Consider the following 19,088-nt stretch of genomic DNA (forward strand, 5'->3'; position numbering starts at 1 on the left):
TCTATTTCATCCTTACTGACCGCCAGAGGCAGTGTTTCACACTGGATATATTCAGTATCGCGCTTGCGCAGTTCGAGTATTTATAACAACAAAGTCACGTGTGACCTCGGATGACCCCCCCAGCCGGGTATAACTTCCGGCGTCATCCCGAGTCAATCCTTTTTCCTCTTCTTGCTGCGCAGGCTAACTAGTGTGTTAGCATCAGCTAAGGCTGAACTTGTGTAGAAGAAAGCTCGTCGCCTGTAGCCTTGTGACCTCCGGTCAGAGTTGCAGGTCTCTCGCCCTCCAAAGGCTAACCTGCTAGGAGGAGACGGTGCGCTTCTATGTCCGGACCATCGAGCCGGACGGTGTACCTATGTTCGGTCATCACCGGCTATCTTCACACCGTGAAGCAATACCAGGTGAGATCGAAAAATATTGTTTCTGCAACAGCAGCCACCGGCGCTCTCGCTCCCACTAACTAAGTGGAGCGCTGACGGAAGCGCGCCGCTCGGCGTGGCTACATCGCTACTGTCGCGGCCGGCTTTCAGTAAGCAGTGTCCCGTGCAGGCTGACTGAGGGGACGCTAACGAGAGCGACGTTGGTAAACATTTTGGCTGTTATAGGTGAGTTAGCCTGAGAGTCCCCACTCAGGCTAACTGAGACCACCAGGCTAACTGCTACCGAGGTTACGCCGATAACGGTACTAACAGCGATGACGGTACTGACAGCGTGTACATCAACGTCGGTAAACATCGCGGCTGTTATAGGTAGCGGAGTGTTCCCACTCAGGCTAACTGGTGGGACGCTACCGGGGTTACTTCGATGACAGTACTAACAGCGATGACGGTACTGACAGCGTGTAGCTGCTGATACACTATATAATAAATACAATAATATATACAATAATCACAGCTACTATACTAGCACAGCTACTAGACTAGTCACAGCTACGGTACTAGTGAGGAAAGTTTCCTAGAAGTGCTCCCCTCTCACTAGACAGACCACGTCTGACCTGTTTCCCCAGGACTGGTCTCCACAGCAGTACAGTGCTCTCACTGAAGCTACTGCTAGGACGCCAATAATCACAGCTACTATACTAGTCACAGCTACTATACTAGTCACAGCTACTATACTAGTCACAGCTACTATGCTAGCAACAGCTACTATGCTAGCAACAGCTACTATACTAGTCACAGCTACGCTACTAAGGGAGGAGCGTTTCCTTGCTCCCCTCTCACTGGACAGACCGCGTCTGACCTGTTTCCAAAGGACTGGTCTCCACAGTCCTAACTAAGTCAGGCTGTGCCTGTCCTGTCATCCTGTCACAAAGGGACCGGCCTCCACAGTAGCACCGTGCTCCCGCTGTAGCTGACTGCTAGGACGCCAGGGGCCACAGCGACTGTACTGGTGAGGAGGGTGCCCTTGCTCCCTCCCACTAGACAGACTGTGCCTGTCCTGTTCCACAGTAGCACAGTGCTCCCGCTGAAGCTTACTGGTAGGACACCAGGAATCACAGCTACCGCACTAGCGAAGAGAGCCGTACTAGCGAAGAGAGTGCTCTAGAAAGAGATAGAAGCGCTCCCTTCACACTAGACGGACTGTGTGTGACCTGTTTCCACAGGAGCTGTTTCCACAGTAGTAGAGTGTTCTCGCTTGGCTTACTGCTAGGACACCAGTAATTACCGCTACCATACAAGGGAGGAGAGTGTCCTCACTCCCTCTCTCTTACTGTTCCCTGCCCCTTCTCTAGCAGTCAGCAGAGCTGACTTCGTAATCCACATCGATTAGTGGGGAAGGGTCCTCTCAGACTCGTACTTAGGTGTAACCTTGCCAGCTGTGGGACCTGTGCGGTTCCTCTCCAGCCTGAAGACGGCCATGACCCTTGGCCTCGAGCCCCAGGAAGGTTCTCTCGCCTTCCACCCTAGTGTGGAGAGGACTGAGGCAATAGACCCATCAGACCCATCCCAGAGGAGGACATTATGTCACTGGCGTCCGGCAATTTCTTTACCGAGTACAGTGGCGAGCGGCCCTCCCATGCTTCCAGGCCTGGTTCCCGTTCCTCAGGCCATACCCCTTCTGCGGGGGCAGTCGACGACTCCAGGGGGTCTGTCATCCGCAGGGCGCTGGCAATGCCTTCTTCAGGCACATTCCCGCCCCTGCCACCTTTTCTGTCCCTCCCTCTGAGGGAGTTGCACGCATGCGGGGGAGACACCAGAGGTGCTCTCTCCTGTCTTATGGCAGATGGCCGAAACCTGGCATCCATAAAGGACGGGGCAAAATGGGGCCTTGAGGCCAACAATTGAGCCGACTATTGCGTCTTGCATAGTTGAGGCCCCCAGCTCACCCCAATAGCCACCAGCGGCCTCAGCGTCTCGCTGAGAGGGAGAGCCGCTCCCAAACGCGACTCTTCCAAACGCGAGCCTTTAGGGGCAGGGACTGAGGTCCTCAGACCGGCTGTAGGTTATTTCTCCCAGCGGCATGTCAGCGACTGGGCACCTCACGCTCCAGACCCCTGGGTGGTTTCCAAGGAAGCCCTAACCCAGGGGTACAAGCTTCAATTCCGACACCGGCCCCCAACCTTCAGCCGGGTCAGGGGGACTACCATCATCGACCCAGCAAAGAGGTGGTGGACCCCCGGTCACAGCCCGGGGGGTTCTACTCAACCTACTTCCTCGCAAGGAAGAGGGACGGCAGACTGCACCCAGTCCTAGGTCGGAGGGGACTCAACAAGTCCTAGGGTCTTGCCATTCATAGGCTGAGCACAGCAGGCACCCTCCAGAGGAGACTTGAAGGATGCCTATATTTAGGTGCCCATTGTCACTGCTGCTCCTCCCTCCCCTAATCACAGGGCGCGAAGACACTGCCGTACCCGGACGATTGACTAATCTGTGCAATTCCAGTTTCAGGCTGCACAGAAAACTGCTCGCCTCATCTCTTAGATGGCCCTGTGGGGTATCTGGGCAAACACAGGAAAGAGCTCTCTGAGCCCTTCTTAGAGCATAACCTTCATCGGTGTAGTTCCGGATGCAGCCACTATGAGGGCCCGTTCGTCGCGCCAGCGTGGGGATGACATCATCCGCAGCCTTCCCCTCTTCCGAGCCTGTGGCCGGTTGCCCTACATCCTCTTTCTTTGCCTATTGGGCAAACTGACAGTGGCCTTAGCTGTCGCTGCACCCCTTTGCAGAAGTGGCTGAACAGCCTAGGCTTGTGTCACAGGCACAGGACAGTAGAGGTGTCACAGCATTTGCCTTATCGCTCTATCCCCGGGGAGGGAGAGAGCATACCTGTCAGGGTATGAGGTGGAACTCAAGACAGGCCTAATGTGGTCTAATGCAGTGTTTCCCTACAGGGGTGTGGGAACGCTTGTATCTCAACCAGCCTATCCAGCTGGCACAGTCAGAGCTTCTGTGCCCGGTGTGGGTCCTCGAAACCTAGGTCAAAGCCACCGCATGCATACGGCAGTTGGGCCAGTTTTGTTGTCTTAGGACGGACATAAGAAGGGCTGTGCCCTTTCTAAACAGCGCTTGTCCCACTGGATAGTGGAGGCCAGGGCCTGTGCATACAGAGCGAACGGCAGGGTACGGTGCCATTCTACCAGGAGTGTCTCCACATCAGGGGCAACCTTGAGAGGTGTGCCCGTGGATGATATACATGCTGCAGCCTCAGGGGCATCACCCAGCACATTCAACAGATACTAAAGAGTGAACTGCCAGAGTTCCTGGTCATGTGATTCCGTGAGAAGATTCCGCCGGATTGAGCTCGGGATGACGCCAGAAGTTATACCTGGCTGGGGGGGGGAGGGGGCTCATCAGAGGTCACACAAGACTTTGTTGTTATAAATACTCTACGCAAGCGCGATACTGAATATATCCAGTCTGAAACACTGCCTCTGGCGGTCATCCAGGATTCATAGAACCGTAGTTACCTTCGTAACTTTCGTTTTAACCGCAATGATTATACCTGTGTCCTCGTATTGTATTATATATATTGTTGTTGTATTTATGTTTTTGCTATATGGACCTATGAGTCTGAAATAAAAGGAATAAATATATATATATATATATATATATAGATATATATATAATAAATATATATTTAAAAAAATATATATTTTAAAAAATATATATAATAAATATATATTTAAAAAATATATATATATATATATATTTAAAAAAATACATGAATATATATCTAAAATATATACATAAATAAATTGTAATTTGTAATTCTTGTTTTTCGTCTACTTGACAGATGTGGCTCACCTTGCTCTGCTCCTCTCTCTCCTCAGCATGCATCCATATGGGTTTGTTCTCATCTGCAGAGGAAGTGAATCAGCTGATCAACATTCGCTCAGACAAACAGAGTTCTAAAGAGCGCTTGCTTTTCAGATAAAAAAAAAAAAAAAGGTCAACCGAAAATAACAACCTTTACATGAGAAGAAGAGGACAGCGGGAGACTCTGGATGTGTGTTTGTGTGTGTCAACATACCATCCACCGAGCCGAACTCCCTCTCGTGAGCGCGGGTGAGGATTTCTTTGTACAGCGTCTCCGCCTGCTTGAACTTGCCCTGCTTCAGGTAGCAGGACGCCTGAGAGGTCAAAGGTGAAGGGTCAGTACGACACGGACAATTAACACCGAACGTGTTCCATAAAGCGCTCTTATGCCGTGTTCACGCCGTCCTCTGTGAGAGACAAGCGATGGAGCTTTCATTTCCGCTATCGACCATGAAATAAATAACCACTAGTTCTGCTTTATACTTGTTGTGGAAGTCCCAAACATGTCGGAACATGAAACACCCTTGTATTTGCGTTCATAACATCATCCGTAGCCGCACACAGCTCGGTGAATTTCACCGACTCCTCCAGGAACTGCGTCTCGCGTATCTCCGTAAAACGATAGCGATTATGCCATCCACCATGGAAATAACCACTAGTTCTACTTTATACTTTTTGTGTTAATTCCACATATGTTGGAACATCAAACTCCATGGTGTATTGGTTCATAATATTATCCGTAGTCCCACAACAGCGTCTCAATGAAGCCGCTGTCAGCGCTGGTTCAGGCGGAGCAGCAGCAGTTTGATTCAGCAACGGCAGGACGGCGGTGATGACGGGCGGAGCTTCTCAAAGCTGATTGGCTGCCGCAACTTTGCGTCACGCGATTTCTCCGCCGGAGTTGGGAGAATTCAACTCACGCGAATTCGCGCCGCGTCTTTCGCTTTGTCCGCCCCAGGTCAAACGTTCTGTTCGCGCCGCCTCAAACGCGTCTATCTCGCCGCCCCGCGAGTAAATCGCCAATTCGCGTCTCGGTGCGTCTGTGGATTGACTTTACATGTAATCTGGTCACGCCGGTGTGAACACGGCATTAGGGGAGTCGTGCTTTTAGAAGTGTTAAAATAATCCAATAATCAAAACGAACAGATGTATTATTGACTCCGTCCTCTCAGGACGCTACAGTGTCTCACTATCGCCCTCTGGAGGTACAGGTGGTACTACAAGAACAGGAGCCGGGCTAGCTGGTTAGCATGCTCCTCCATAGTGAAATACAAAGACGTGCAACGTCAACACTTTGACCTCTTAACAGTCTATTTATGATGGGAGCTCATTCTTTGTCGTGTTTTTAAACTAACATTTTGGCCAGAATTTACACATTCCACCTTTATGTAATAATTGAAGCATTCAAGATGTTGATCCAAGTCAAACTAAACTCCTCTCCAACTACTACTATTATTATTATTATTGTGATCAAATCAGGCAGAAAAGGTATTAACATTAGCATTACGGCCAAATGTGAAATAAAATATCCTTATCTAAATAAAATCAACATATAAAAACAAGAAGATTTTGTTGCTTAAATCGATTCATTTCTGATGTAATTGCTGCGATGTGGAGGCCGCAGGCTCCGTTAGCGAGTTAAGATTCAGATTCAGCCTCCTGAGTTAAGATCCAGTCTCTTGATGGACCGGCCGGCTCCCCCTCACCAGGTTGTTCTTGGTCTTGGCCACGTTGGGGTCGTCGGGGCCCAGCTTGGTCTGGTAGATCTCCAGAGCCCTCATGTAGTAGTACTCAACCTCCTCGTACTTGCCCTGGTTCTGACACAGCAGGGCCAGGTTGTTCAGCTGCTTGGCCACGTCTGGGTGGTCCTTCCCCAGCACCTAGGAGAGGAAGGAGGGTAAAACAACATCACTAAAGCAACTAAATGAGTCTCAGGGGACAAACAGAAGCTCATGGGGCCATTTGGTCAGCAGGGTGAGAAAACTACCGCCAGCAACTACCACCAGCAACAACCACCAGCAACAACCACCAGCAACAACCACCACATGTTGTCCGCCAGCATGTTGTCCGCCAGCATGTTGTCCACCAGCATGTTGCCCACCAGCATGTTGTCCACCAGCATGTTGCCCACCAGCATGTTGCCCACCAGCATGTTGCCCGTCAACCTGTTGCCCGTCAGCATGTTGCCCGTCAGCATGTTGTCCGTCAACATGTTGTCCGCCAGCACGTTGTCCACCAGCATCTTGCCCGTTAACATGTTGCCCGTCAACATGTTGCCCGTCAACATGTTGTCCACTAGCATGTTGACCGTCAACATGTTGTCCCTTGACCTTTCATCCACAGCTACCTTTTCTCTGATCTCCAGCGCCCTCTTGCACAGAGGCTCCGCCTCCTTGTACTTCCCTCTCTTCCCGTACAGGACAGCCAGGTTATTGAGGGTGGCGGCAACCTGACGGGAATACAAACACATGCGTCATGTCATTTCATGTTGAGACAATGTAATTCATTGTTGGCGATGAGCCTCAATCAGCTTCAAACACACTTGACTCCGCCACAGCAGCAGCAAAGCGTCATTGATCTGGTGGGAGAGCAATCAGCAGAAACAGGAAGATGAAGTAGTCCGACTCCCCGGACATAGACTGCGGGTAGAACGTCACACAAACAGGCCAGACTGTTGTCCCAACTGTTGTCGCTCTTCAGCAGGCAGCAAAATGTAATGTTCACAGCTCCCCACTGAGGGTGGAGCGGTCTGAGCTACTTACGTGTCATGGTTATAACTTTAGTCATGGTTATAACTTTAGTACAACAATTAATAACCCACAACAAACGCTCTTTAACAGGGCAAAACACCACGACACAACAGTTTGTGACACATAAACAATTTGTAACACTAATAATTGTACATTTATAAAATTACACCGCCAAACTGCATGCTGGGTACAGCTCCAGGTAGCGCCAAAAAGCACCACGTAGCAGCACATAGCACCACATGGCACCAGGAAGCACCACGTAGCATCACGTAGCACCCAAAAAGCACCACGTAGCACCAAAAAGCGCCACATAGCACCACATAGCACCAAGTAGCAACACAAAGCACAGCATAGCACCACGTAGCTTCTCAAGCTCTGTCATCAGGAAAACACGCCTCAAAGCCGGAACTCAAACTGTTATTACCGGGACAAATATGTGCAGTTTAACGAGATGAAAAAAACACATGTTTCTTCCCCTCCATTAAATGCATTAACTCCAGTAAAGTGTGTATTATTAGACAGCCAGGAATCTGGTGTTAGAAGTTAAACTTTGAGAGCTTTCTTGCTTTCCTGAGAGAGACGAGAGGATCAACACGCTGGTGTCTGTAGCATAAAGACTGCAAACAGAGGAAACAGCTAGAATGAAGTAATCAGTAATTGGCTGCACATCACCGCTCGTTACACAGCAATGTGCCATTTTTAAGCTTTGCTTTTTTTAAATTAAATAAACAACATGTTAATCAGAGATCTTTAAAAGTGCAGGGATCCCGTCATCTTTGATATATATATTATATAGATTTATTGCACTCTGTTTAATGTTAAATGTTATGCACCTTCCCCCAGGACAAATTCCTTCTATGTGAAAACATACATGGCCATAAATGGTTCTGATTTACGCTAAACTAAGCTAAGCTTACCACCCAATTGTTGCAGCTTCATATTTACCGTAAAATAATCATCCAACTTGTACAGACAGGTCAATGTGCTAAAATAGGATTTTTTTTTCTTCTTTCATGCAAGGGCCCTCTGCCCTCCAAGATATTGTGTTAAAGTGAGATGAATCTCTATAATTCAGATCAAATTAAAGCAATGTCACAAAAGTATTGTCCAGAAGAACCCGGGACAGAAGCACTCACAGCTGGATGGTCCCTGCCGAGCGTCTTCTCCCTGATGGCCAGAGCGTCGTTCAGCAGGTTGGCCGCCTCCTTGTATTTGTTCTGATCCCTGAAAGCAAAAATAAATAAAAGAAAAACACACAGTCAGGCAGAGATACAGAAACACAAAGAAAAGAAACTTAAAACGATGCAAACAATCCCCCCAAACAGCCCTTTTATTAAGGCGATGCGGTCCCAACAGCTCTGCAGCAGTTCCCACAGTTGATGTACCAGTCTGCAGACAACCAGTCCACCCAGTCTGCAGACAACCAGTCCTTCGTCTCTTGCTCCTGACTATTCACTGGAAGAGATTTGTGAGAGTAAGAAACAAGGCTCTTTCCTCCTGCAGCTGGGACATTAACACTCTCCCAGTTAAACCACTGGGCTGTAAATCTTTGGTTGTGTCGCTGTGCTGGCTGAGCTCCACTTCAGGCCTCGAGAGGCATCCGCCTGTTACCTGGGAGGTCCGACAGGCCCGTCACACGATGCTGTGATGGTGACAGAGCGACGACATGCTGTCACCATCATCAGCTTTCTCTCATCGGGGTGAGAACCCTTCCTCTGCCTGATAACGACTAAATCCCCGTCAGCTTCACAGGCTCGACTCTATCCTGAATATATTGGCGAGGCCTTTAAGATACGACGTTCAGGATTTACAAGCTTATACGGACTTTTGTTTAGAAGGCGCTAACGGCGGAAGAAACAGGAGAGGAGCTGTGTTTTAGTCCCAGCACCGACTGCAGTCGTTTAATATCTTCTTCTTCTCCTTTTCCTCATCCTTCTTCTTCTTCATCTTTTTTCTTCTCCTCCTCCATCTCCTTCATCCTTGTTCAACTCATCCTTCTTCTTCTTCGGAAATTGACGGAGAAAGAAAGATCTTATCTAGATCTAAATTCATATTAGAAATACATTAAATAAGCCACCAAATCTGATGAAATTAAGTTATTAGTTATTGTTTTGATTGAGGTTAAACTGACTTTGAGGTCATTTTGTGGTTTTGCAGGTGAACTCTGACCCCGAGCTGAACCACCTGGTGAGCTCACCTGTAAACCAGGGCAAGGATATTGAGCATGGTGGCCACGTCCGGGTGGTCGTGTCCGGAGGTCTTCTCCAGGTCCTCCAGGGCCTGCTTGCAGAGCGGCACCGCCACCTCGTAGCGGCCCTGAGAGGCGTACTGGATCACCAGGTTGTGCAGGGTCCTCAGACGGGCCGGGATCTCGTAGCCGCCCTGCTGGGCCGCAGCCGCCGCTGCACTGCCGTGGGTCGACTGGACTGGAGGACACGGAGGAGAGGGTCACACACACACACACACACACACACACACAATGCCATGAAGGAGGAAGAGAGATTTTTTTAAACATGGAACCAATAATCCTCCCCTCCGGCGCGCCGCCCACCTGCTTCCTGTCCTGACGTCCTGTGGGCGTGAACACGTCCTCAGATGAAACCGCTTGTGTTTACTGCATAACTACTTTAAAAATAAATGCTGTTTATCCCAAACCAGACTTGTCATCAGCAACAGTTTATTTGCAAAGTGCTGTGAACGATTCACTATTTGAAATGCATATTTCAGTCTTGGGGGAATCTGACATATTTAGGTAATAAATTACAAATAATAACTATTATTTATAATATCCTATTCTCTTTTTACTGCCCTGATATAAAAACCTCAACAAAATTAATAAAATAAAAGGGGAAAATCTTTCTCGTACACTTAGGACTTCTTGATAAATACCTTGAAACATACGCTACGACCTTAATAACCTTAAGTCACAAACCTTTCATTGAGATTCATGATGTATCTCACGTTCCCCTTATTAACCTTCTCTATTCATACCCAAACACTGAAAATCTGCATAATGAAGCCAGTTTCCACCTAAAAAAACATAAAACAAATTGAGCCTCTCTAGTTTGACGCAGCATCCAGAAACCGACTCTGCTTCATGATTTAGACCCCAAAGAGATGGCAGATAAAATTACACCCGAAAAAACCTGTAAGAGTGGGAGGTCACAGCTGAAACCCAGAGGACAAACTGTTGGATGCTAAAAGTGAAACTTTCATTTCTTCAGTTGAAGAAGAGCATTAGATTTAAAAATGAGCTGCAAATATGGAGCGTCATTGTTTTGCTTTTATCTTTCTGCCTCTTAAAATAAGACAACTATTGAATGCTATTCTACATTTTGTTATTTTGTTGTGGGCGGAGCCAATGAGGGAATAAAGGTCTCTCCCTTCCTCTGCCTCTCATTGGCTCTCAGCCCAAACCTCCTTGAAGCGATGGTACATTTATTTATACATGTCAGCAGAATAATGGCCGAGGTGCTGAGGAACAGGCTATTTAAATCAGAACGCTGGGCTTTCACTTCTCTTTTGTTTGACATTTATGGTACCACGTGTTTAAGCATTTAAATCATATTAAAGCCAAAGTTCATAACAACACCTGCCAAACATTAGTTCACCTGACGACACCAAGAGACCTGGAACTAAACAACACTGTATAGAAGACTTTCACCCCACTGGTTCCCTCCAGGCTTGGGGGTTCTGAGTAATGGGCCTTCACAGCCAACTGGGCTCTGCCGGCCGGCTGCTGAGCCACTGAACCCCATGTTTTACAGAGGAACCCAATCAATTTAAAATCAGGGACATTTAAAATCAATTTAAAATCAGAGGAGAAAGAAATACTACAAATCTAATTTTAAAGACAAACCTGCATCATCATCATCATCATCATCATCATTCGCAACCACCAACAAAGAATCCCGTTATAGAAATGTTATTGCGCAACACAGGAAACCATCTTTTTTTACAAGACAACAAGACGTCCACACACACACACACACACACACACACACACACACACTTACTGCCGGGGGGTTGGTCGTCCTGGTCATCTGGGAAGAGGTCGTCTAAAGTCTCTTTACTGGAATCAGAGTCCTTCTCCTCCTGAGAGGGGGGGGGGAAGGGAGGAAGGAAGGAAGGAACGAAGGAGGGAGGGAGGGAAGGAAAGAAGGAAGGAAGGAAAGAGGAGGGAAGGAAGGAAAGAGGGAGGAGGGAAGGAAGGAAAGAAAGAGAGAGGAAGGGAGAATGGAGGGAGGGAGGGAGGGAAGGAAAGTGGGAGTGAGGGCAGAAGGGAGGGAGAAGGGAGAAAGGGAAGGAAGGAAAGAGAGAGGGAGGGAGGGAAGGAAGGAAGGAAAGAAAGAGGGAGGGAAGGAAGGAAAGAAGGAGGGAGTGGGGGAGAGAGGGAAGGAAAGAAGGAGTGAGGGAGGAAGGAGGGAAGGAAGGAAAGAGGGAGGATGAAGGAGGGAAGGAAGGAGGGAGGGAGGGAAGGAAGGAAAGAGGGAAGGAGGGAAGGAAGGAAAGAGTGAGGGAAGAGGGAGGGAAGGAAGGAAAAGGGGAGGGAGGGAAGGGAGGAGGGAAGGAGGGAAGGAAGGGGGAGGGAGGATGGAGGGAAGGAGGGAAAGAGGGAGGATGGAGGAAAGGAAGGAAGGAAAGCGAGAGGGAAGGAAGGAAGGAAAGCGAGAGGGAAGGAAGGAAGGAAAGCGAGAGGGAAGGAAGGAAAGAGGGAGGGAGGTAGGGAATGAAGGGAAGGAAGGAAGGAGGTGGGAGGAAAGGAAGGAAGGAAAGATGGAGGCAGGGAAGGAAGGAAAGAAGGAGGGAGTGAGGGAAAGAGGGAGGATGGAGGGAAGAAAGGAAAGAGGGAGGGAAGGAGGGAAGGAAGGAAAGAGAGAGGAGGAGGGAAGGAAGAAAAGAGGGAGGGAAGGAAGGAAGAAGGGAAGGAGGGAGGGAAGGAAGGAAATAGTGAGGGAGGATGGAGGGAGGAGGGAAGAAGGGAGGGAGGGAAGGAAGGAAAAAGGGAGGGGAGGGAAGGAAGGAAAAAGGGAGGGAAGGGAGGAGGGAAGGAAGGAAAGAGGGAGAATGGAGGGAAGGAAGGAAAGAGGGAGGGAGGATGGAGGGAAGGAAGGAAGGAAAGAGGGAGGATGGAGGAAATGAAGGAAGGAAAGAGAGAGGGAAGGAAGGAAGGAAAGAGGGAGGGAGGGAAGGAAGGGAGGAAGGAAGGAAAGAGGGAGGATGGAGGAGGGCAGGAAAGAAGGAAAGAGGGGTGGAGGGAAGGAAGGAAGGAAAGAGGGAGGAGGGAAGGAAGGAAAGATGAGGGAAGGAAGGAAAGAGGGAGGGAGGGAGGAAGGAAGGAGGGAGGGAATGAAGGGAAGGAGGGAGGGAAGGAAGGAGGGAGGAGGAGGGAGGAAAGGAAGGAAGGAAAGAGAGAGGGAGGAAGGAAAGAAGGAAGGAAGGAAGGAGAGAGGAGGGCGGGAGCACAAGGAACTTGATGTTTACGTTCATGAAAAGAGTGTTCTCATTCAATCAGAGTCACAGTCTCTGGTTCTTTGATCGTTATCGACTCTGCTCATCATCAGTTTAGGGACGCGGTTCAAAACGCCATGAAGCTGCAAAAAGAGAAGATGCAGCAGGAAACAAGCCTCTTTCAGAAGGAAGAGAAAGACTTTACTCTTTAAAAGCAGAACTTCAAGGGTTTTTAAACCCTAAAAGGACAACTTCAAACCTTTTATTTTCTTACTTATGAAAGCAATTTTAATTTAATTCGAAAATGTTTTGCCATTTTCTCAATAACACATATAAATTGTGTATATTAAGTATACGCTCTCTGATTTATTGCAAAAAAATAAGATGCTCCATTTTTAACCAATTAGCCTCCGTCTTGTTTTAGGGATTCTCATCTGCAGTGTCAGCTGCTCGCCGGAAATAAATATTTGAACCTTAAACACAGGAACATGAAGTCAGTGGTCGACTGACTGAAATAAACTAACGATGACCAAAACATAATTTTATAACGTGCTAAATAAACCCTCTGGTGGTCTGGTGCTGATGCAGACCCTGCTTCAGGGGTCTCGCTAGCGCCCCCTGCAGGAGACCCGGGACTCACCGATGGGGACAGGTCATCGTCGTACTTCTTGAGCTGGTTCATGAACTCCAGGTGCTTCTTCTCCTCCTCCAGCTGGGCCACACTCTGCTCGCTCTTCTGCAGCTTCTGCTGCGTGCCGGCAAGCTCATCCCTCAGCCACTGGTTCTCCTGGCACAGCCGGCGCACCTGAGCCCGGAGCTTCTGCTTCTCCGACTCCACCGAGCTCAGGTGGCTGGACAGCGCCATCATCACCTGGACAGAGAGGGGGGGCTTCTTAACACACCGGGATGCTTCACAGCTCAATCATAAATCAGATCACACATTTGGGGGCGATAAAGTGGACAATATTTCCCGTCCCAGTCGCTCCCAGTAGCTACAACCGATCAAAATCAACAGCCCTGGCACTGCCTTTGTTGTTTAGTTAGTCACTGTACATACTTCTATTTCACTGTATATATATATACTGCCTGCCTGCTTACCTGCCTGCGGGGAGCAGCGTCATTAAACAGAGTTTGAGTCTTGCAGACACTCGGGTGTTAAGGAGGATAATTATGAAATGTGAATCATGCTCTACTTTACAATAACTGCGTTAACAGTTATTGTGTTGGAGGCTCAGTGGAGCAGCGTGTTTATATTTAATAGCTTTTAATATTTAAATAAATGTTCTGTTTTTAAATCTTCTTTTGCATTATGTTTTGATGCTTTTAATGGTTTCATGTGAAGCACTTTGAATTGCCTTGTGGATGAAATGAGCTCTACAAATAAACTTAAGCCTTGCCTTTAGATCTGTGTTTTCTGATCAAGACTATTGGCCTGATTGTTATTATTATTATTAAAGAGGTGTGCATACTACAGCATGTAGCCCATCTTTCATGTAAAAAGATTATCTTTTTTAATGCTGTATGAATGTGTTCACCTTGTTGTGTTGCTGGTTATTGAGGAAGACTAGATAAAGCATGTTGGTGCTACTTGAACAGAAGAACCCGTCAGTACCTGAGCCTCGTCCAGCCCCAGCTCCAGCATCTCCAGGGATTGGCGGATCATGTGGGACTTCTCCTCCACCAGCACGCCCTCCTCGTCCTCCTTCAGGCAGCACAGCGAGCCCAGCAGGCCCTCCAGGATGGAGTGGTGCTCCTGCTTCAGGGCCTCCAGCCCCTGAATCACCTGCTTGGTCCGGGAGATGATCTCATCCTGGGACAGCTTCTCCCCGGGGTCCTCCTCCTCCTTCACGCACACCGTGGTGGACATGTCCTCACGCATCCTGCAGGGTCAACACAGAGGAGCGTTACAGTGAGCCGGAAGGATTCGTCCATTTTAAAGTCTCACGATGTCTGTGCATGAAAGACTCGTTACATGCAACACATCAAAGGCTTATTCAGGGTTAATGTCTGCTGCTGAAAAAACACCAGAAACAAGGATCTCATGGAGTCACAGTTTATTGATTAAATCCCCAATGAGACCGTAATGAAGCGCGTAAGCTTCAGCTGTTTCACTCAGAGTTGCATCCTCCTGATCTTCTCTGCTCTACACGCCTGATGCGTCTCCTTTAAATCAATACCGGCTTCAGCAGCAGGTCAGACCTGAACCAGTGTCCGCCCGGTCCAGGTGGTTCAGGTTGAGACTGAAGGTGGAGAAACGTCCCCCTGCAGCTCCTCCTGAGGTGCGTCTGAGCTGCAGCAGCGACAGGTGGAGTTATGAGGATGGATATATGAGATATGAACATATATGAGATTATATGAGGATGTATGAGATATGAGATTATATGATATGAGGATATATATGAGATATGAGGACATATGAGTTATGAGCATATATGAGGATATGAGATTATATGAGGATGTACGGGATATATAAGATATGAGGATATATAAGATATGAGGAGATATGAGATATGAGGATATATATGAGATATGAGGAGATATGAGGTATAAAAGATATGAGGATATACAAGATATAAAAGATATGAGGATATATGAGATATATAAGATATGAGGATATACGAGATATAAAAGATATGAGGATATATGAGATATAAGGATGTAGGAGATATAAAAGATATGAGGATATATGAGATATGAGGATACATGATATAAGATATGAGGATACATGATATATATAAGATATGAGGAGATTGTGAATGCTGGAACAGCGACGGGCCCAATTGGAGGTGATGTTCTCTAGATCTCTGCAGTCAGCCTAGTTTATGGTTCTCCGTCACGTACCTACGCCGTCGACGTGACGCCGTCGTTGAGCATTCGAAGTTCTGCGTTGAGGGACCGCGTTGCTCTGCAATTAACCGTCATGCCGCCAGGGGGTGTGCCTGTGTGGCTGTGTGGTTTCAGGGGTTATAGCCGAATTCCGGTCACAGTAAACAATGGCGACCAAGTTGGAGCGGCTGCATTAAAGTTGGAGCTCATCAATATTGAAGAGCAAATGCTTATATTGCAAATGTTGAAGCGCAGGCGACAGAGAAGACGTTTGCGGAGGTGGTCTGTACAACCACTAAACCGGTCGAGGCTGGGAAAAAGCAACAGTCGGAAATTACGTTCTGAGCGGACCAATCACAGCGCTTGCGGTCCGCGTCAACGCGACGCGTAGTTAGGATTTTTTGGAGGTGCGCATCAGGCTACGGCGTAGGGGTCTGCGTTGACGGCGTAGCTACGGCGTAGGTACGCCGTCGACGTGACGGAGAACCATAAACTAGGCTTTGACTACGCGTCGCGTTGACGCGGACGGCAAGCGCTGTGATTGGTCGGCTCATGCCGTGTTCACACCGAACCAGTTTACATGTTAAGTCAATCCACAGACGCGCTGCGGCGCGAATTTGCGGCGAGATAGACGCATTGGAGGCGGCGCGAACAGAACGTTTGACCTGGGGCGAACAAAGCGAAGGACGCGGCGCGAATTCGCGTGAGTTGAATTCTCCCAACTCTGGCGGAGAAATCGCGTGACGCAAAGTTGCGGCAGCCAATCAGCGTTGAGAATCAGCGTTGAGAAGCTCCGCCCGTCACCACCGCCGTCTCCCCGTTTCTGAATGAAACTGCTGCTGCTCCGCCTGAACCAGCGCTGACAGCGGCTTCATTGAGACGCTGTTGTGGGACTACAGATAATATTATGAACCTAGACACCATGGAGTTTGATGTTATACATATGTGGAGTTTACACAAAAAGTATAAAGCAGAACTAGTGGTTATCCATGGTGGATGGCATAATCGGTATCGTTTTACGGAGATACGCGAGACGCAGTTCCTGGAGGAGTCGGTGAAATTCACCGAGCTGTGTGCGGCTACGGATGATGTTATGAACCCAAATACGAGGGCGTTTCATGTTCCGACATGCTTAGGACTTCCACAACAAGTATAAAGCAGAACTAGTGGTTATTTATTCCATGGTCGAAAGCGGAAATGAAAGCGCAACCAAAGGTGTCTCTGTGTGTGAGGCAAGCAACAGAGCTAAGCCACGCCCCTTTGGTCGCGCCGCGAATTCGCGTTTGGTGTGAACACCCTCTTTCTACTCACGCGAGTAAACTTCCGCGGTGGACGCGGCGCCGCAAATTCGCGTCGCGTCCGGTGTGAACACGGTATCAGAACGTAATTTCCGGCAGTTGCTTTTTCCCAGCCTCGACCGGTTTAGTGGTCGTACAGACCACCTCCGCAAACGTCTTCTCTGTCGCCTGCGCTTCAACATTTGCAATATAAGCATTTGCTCTTCAATGTTGATGAGCTCCAGCCGCTCCAACTTGGTCGCCATTGTTTATTGTGACTGGAATTCGGCTATAACCCCTGAAACCACACAGCCACACCCCCCTGGCGGCATGACGGTTAATTGCAGGCGACGCAGAACTCCGAATGCTCAAGTACGCCGTCGACCTGACGGAGAAGTACTTGCAGCCGACGATCCTTCAAGAGACTGGCGCCGCTGCAGCACACCTGCCATGGACTGGCCTGGGTAGTTGATGCACCGTGCCATGCTACCTCAGACAGAGGGGTGTCCTCAGCGGCCAGGCTATTCTGCACTACTAGGGAGAGAGGTCGGTTCTCCCCTTCCAATTAACATCGCCGACTGCTATATACCCTGCTGTGGGAGATGGCTCGGGAGTGTCTTCTGTTCCATGGAGCGCTCATTATGTTAGTCTTAAATTCTAGTTCATGAGTTTTGGTAAACCTTAACTAAGTTATGTTGAACTTGCTTATTTGTCACTTCGTTCCGATTTTGTTCCCCATCCGAAAACCTGTAAATAGTATTGGGGCAATAAAATCCTTATTTTTTCACACCTTACCCTGCCTTCCCAGTTTTTGCTTACCGAGGTCCTTCACAGAGATATAAATGATATGAGGATACATGAGATATGAGGATACATGAGATAAAAGATATGAGGAGATAGGAGATGAGGATGTATACGAGTTGAGCATCGTGAGAGCTCTGAAGGGAACAAGTGCAGAGCTTCACTACAGCGTTACAGAGTCAGCAGCTATTAGCTTCCATGTCTCCAGTCAGTTTTAATCACCAACTAAAAACCTACTCAGATATGATATAACAAAGTTTTAATCTGGTAGAATTCTGATGTGATTAGTGTTTAAAAGACGGTCCAGTAAAGTAAAACCAGCCCTGAGCCTTCATATTCACGATGACAATATCTCCAACAATAATCTGCGTCTCAGAGTCTCTCAAAACTGCAAGTTAATATCGGTTCCTCTCACGTTGAAACCTCAACAAACTCCTCATGCACGTTTCACTCACCTCACACACTCACACACACACACATAGAGGATTATGACTGAGTAGCACTTGCACTGAGCTTCCTAATAAATCTACAAACTGAACGATGACAGAAACTAATATAAATACATATGTATAAAAGATATCTGAAGACTGGAGCAGACGAGGCAGATGGAGGACGGGCTACAGTTCATGTGACTCAGCAGCCGGCCTGCAGCACGTCAGCTGACAGCTGGCCGTGCAGGTAAAGAAAACCTCACAAAGAAGTGAAAGATGCAGCCAAATAACACAAAAGGTTGACGCTACTGTGTTCCAGCTTCTTTTCTCTTTTAGCTTGAAGGACGATTCATTGATTAAAAAAGTTTTTAGATATACCTTATGCTAGAAAATAGCTTAACCGCTCCACGAGATGAGAGACAACCAGTTAATGTCCACAGCGACATTAATACGCTGAAATTTCTTAATGCACGCGGGTCACAACCATCATCTGGAGTTTTTATTTATGTTTCAGAGCTCAGCGTTCAGCTTCAGTGGTGATGGCGTACGGCTATGGACGTTATCTCTCAGTGCTCGTCATGCATCATGTCAGGTAACACCGGGTTTCCATCACATCATTCAGCTAATGAGCTGGAAACAGCTCATAGAAAAAAAATGGAAAAACACATATTTAAAGATGTAGCAAACCCATCAAACTGGATCCTCAACAAGAGCCATGCACTGAAACATGGGCATGAATCCCTGTTTTTAATTCTCCAACAACCCAAAACCTCAGAGATTGAGGCGAGCACCAACAAGTGAAGTGGAAGTGACAGCTCAGGACTTTGTGTACATGCTCTGATCCAACAGCCTTTTATTTTGGTCTCGGAGCATAAAGCGCTGCAGGGAAAGGAACAGAAACCACTTCTGAAATGTAGATAGGGTCGAGGCCCTGGTGTCAGCTGGTTGGGAGACTGGGAGGGTACGACACGGGGGAACCAATGAAGAAGAGGAAGAAACACGCTCAGTCACCGACGTGGCCAACAGTCATGAGACGATGAGCCGTGACTCACGTCGACGTTTAAGATAGAAAGTCTGAAAGAGCCTCGACTAGATTAACTTAGTGGATCATTTATGAATCAGAAATAACAGATCTTCAACCAAATGTAAAATATAATGAAAATGCACATTAAAAAAAAGTCTTTAAGCCCAAAGCGATGTCTTCAAACTGCTTGTTTTGTTCCACCAAGCATAAAAAAACAGAGGCCGTTCAGTTAACAATCATAAAGGACACAAAAGGCAAAATAAATAGATCTG

At 47.9% G+C, this 19,088-nt stretch overlaps 1 protein-coding gene across 1 annotated transcript in view; it reads right to left on the reverse strand.

Moving 5' to 3' along the window:
• klc1a (kinesin light chain 1a) overlaps positions 1-14,336 on the reverse strand; it is a gene marked incomplete at its 5' end in the record, with an annotated part of 34,601 nt that extends 20,265 nt beyond the window's left edge. The window contains 9 exons of the mRNA XM_079220253.1: positions 4,245-4,297; positions 4,471-4,570; positions 5,963-6,136; positions 6,604-6,705; positions 8,143-8,230; positions 9,204-9,432; positions 11,023-11,101; positions 13,098-13,328; positions 14,070-14,336. Of these exons, the coding sequence (XP_079076379.1) occupies positions 4,245-4,297; positions 4,471-4,570; positions 5,963-6,136; positions 6,604-6,705; positions 8,143-8,230; positions 9,204-9,432; positions 11,023-11,101; positions 13,098-13,328; positions 14,070-14,336 (1,323 nt within the window). The remainder of the gene's footprint in view (positions 1-4,244; positions 4,298-4,470; positions 4,571-5,962; positions 6,137-6,603; positions 6,706-8,142; positions 8,231-9,203; positions 9,433-11,022; positions 11,102-13,097; positions 13,329-14,069) is intronic.
• Positions 14,337-19,088: the final 4,752 nt, after the last annotated feature.

Source organism: Taurulus bubalis (genome assembly GCF_910589615.1).
Source record: "Taurulus bubalis genome assembly, chromosome: 1".
NCBI classification, from domain to species: Eukaryota; Metazoa; Chordata; class Actinopteri; order Perciformes; family Cottidae; genus Taurulus; species Taurulus bubalis.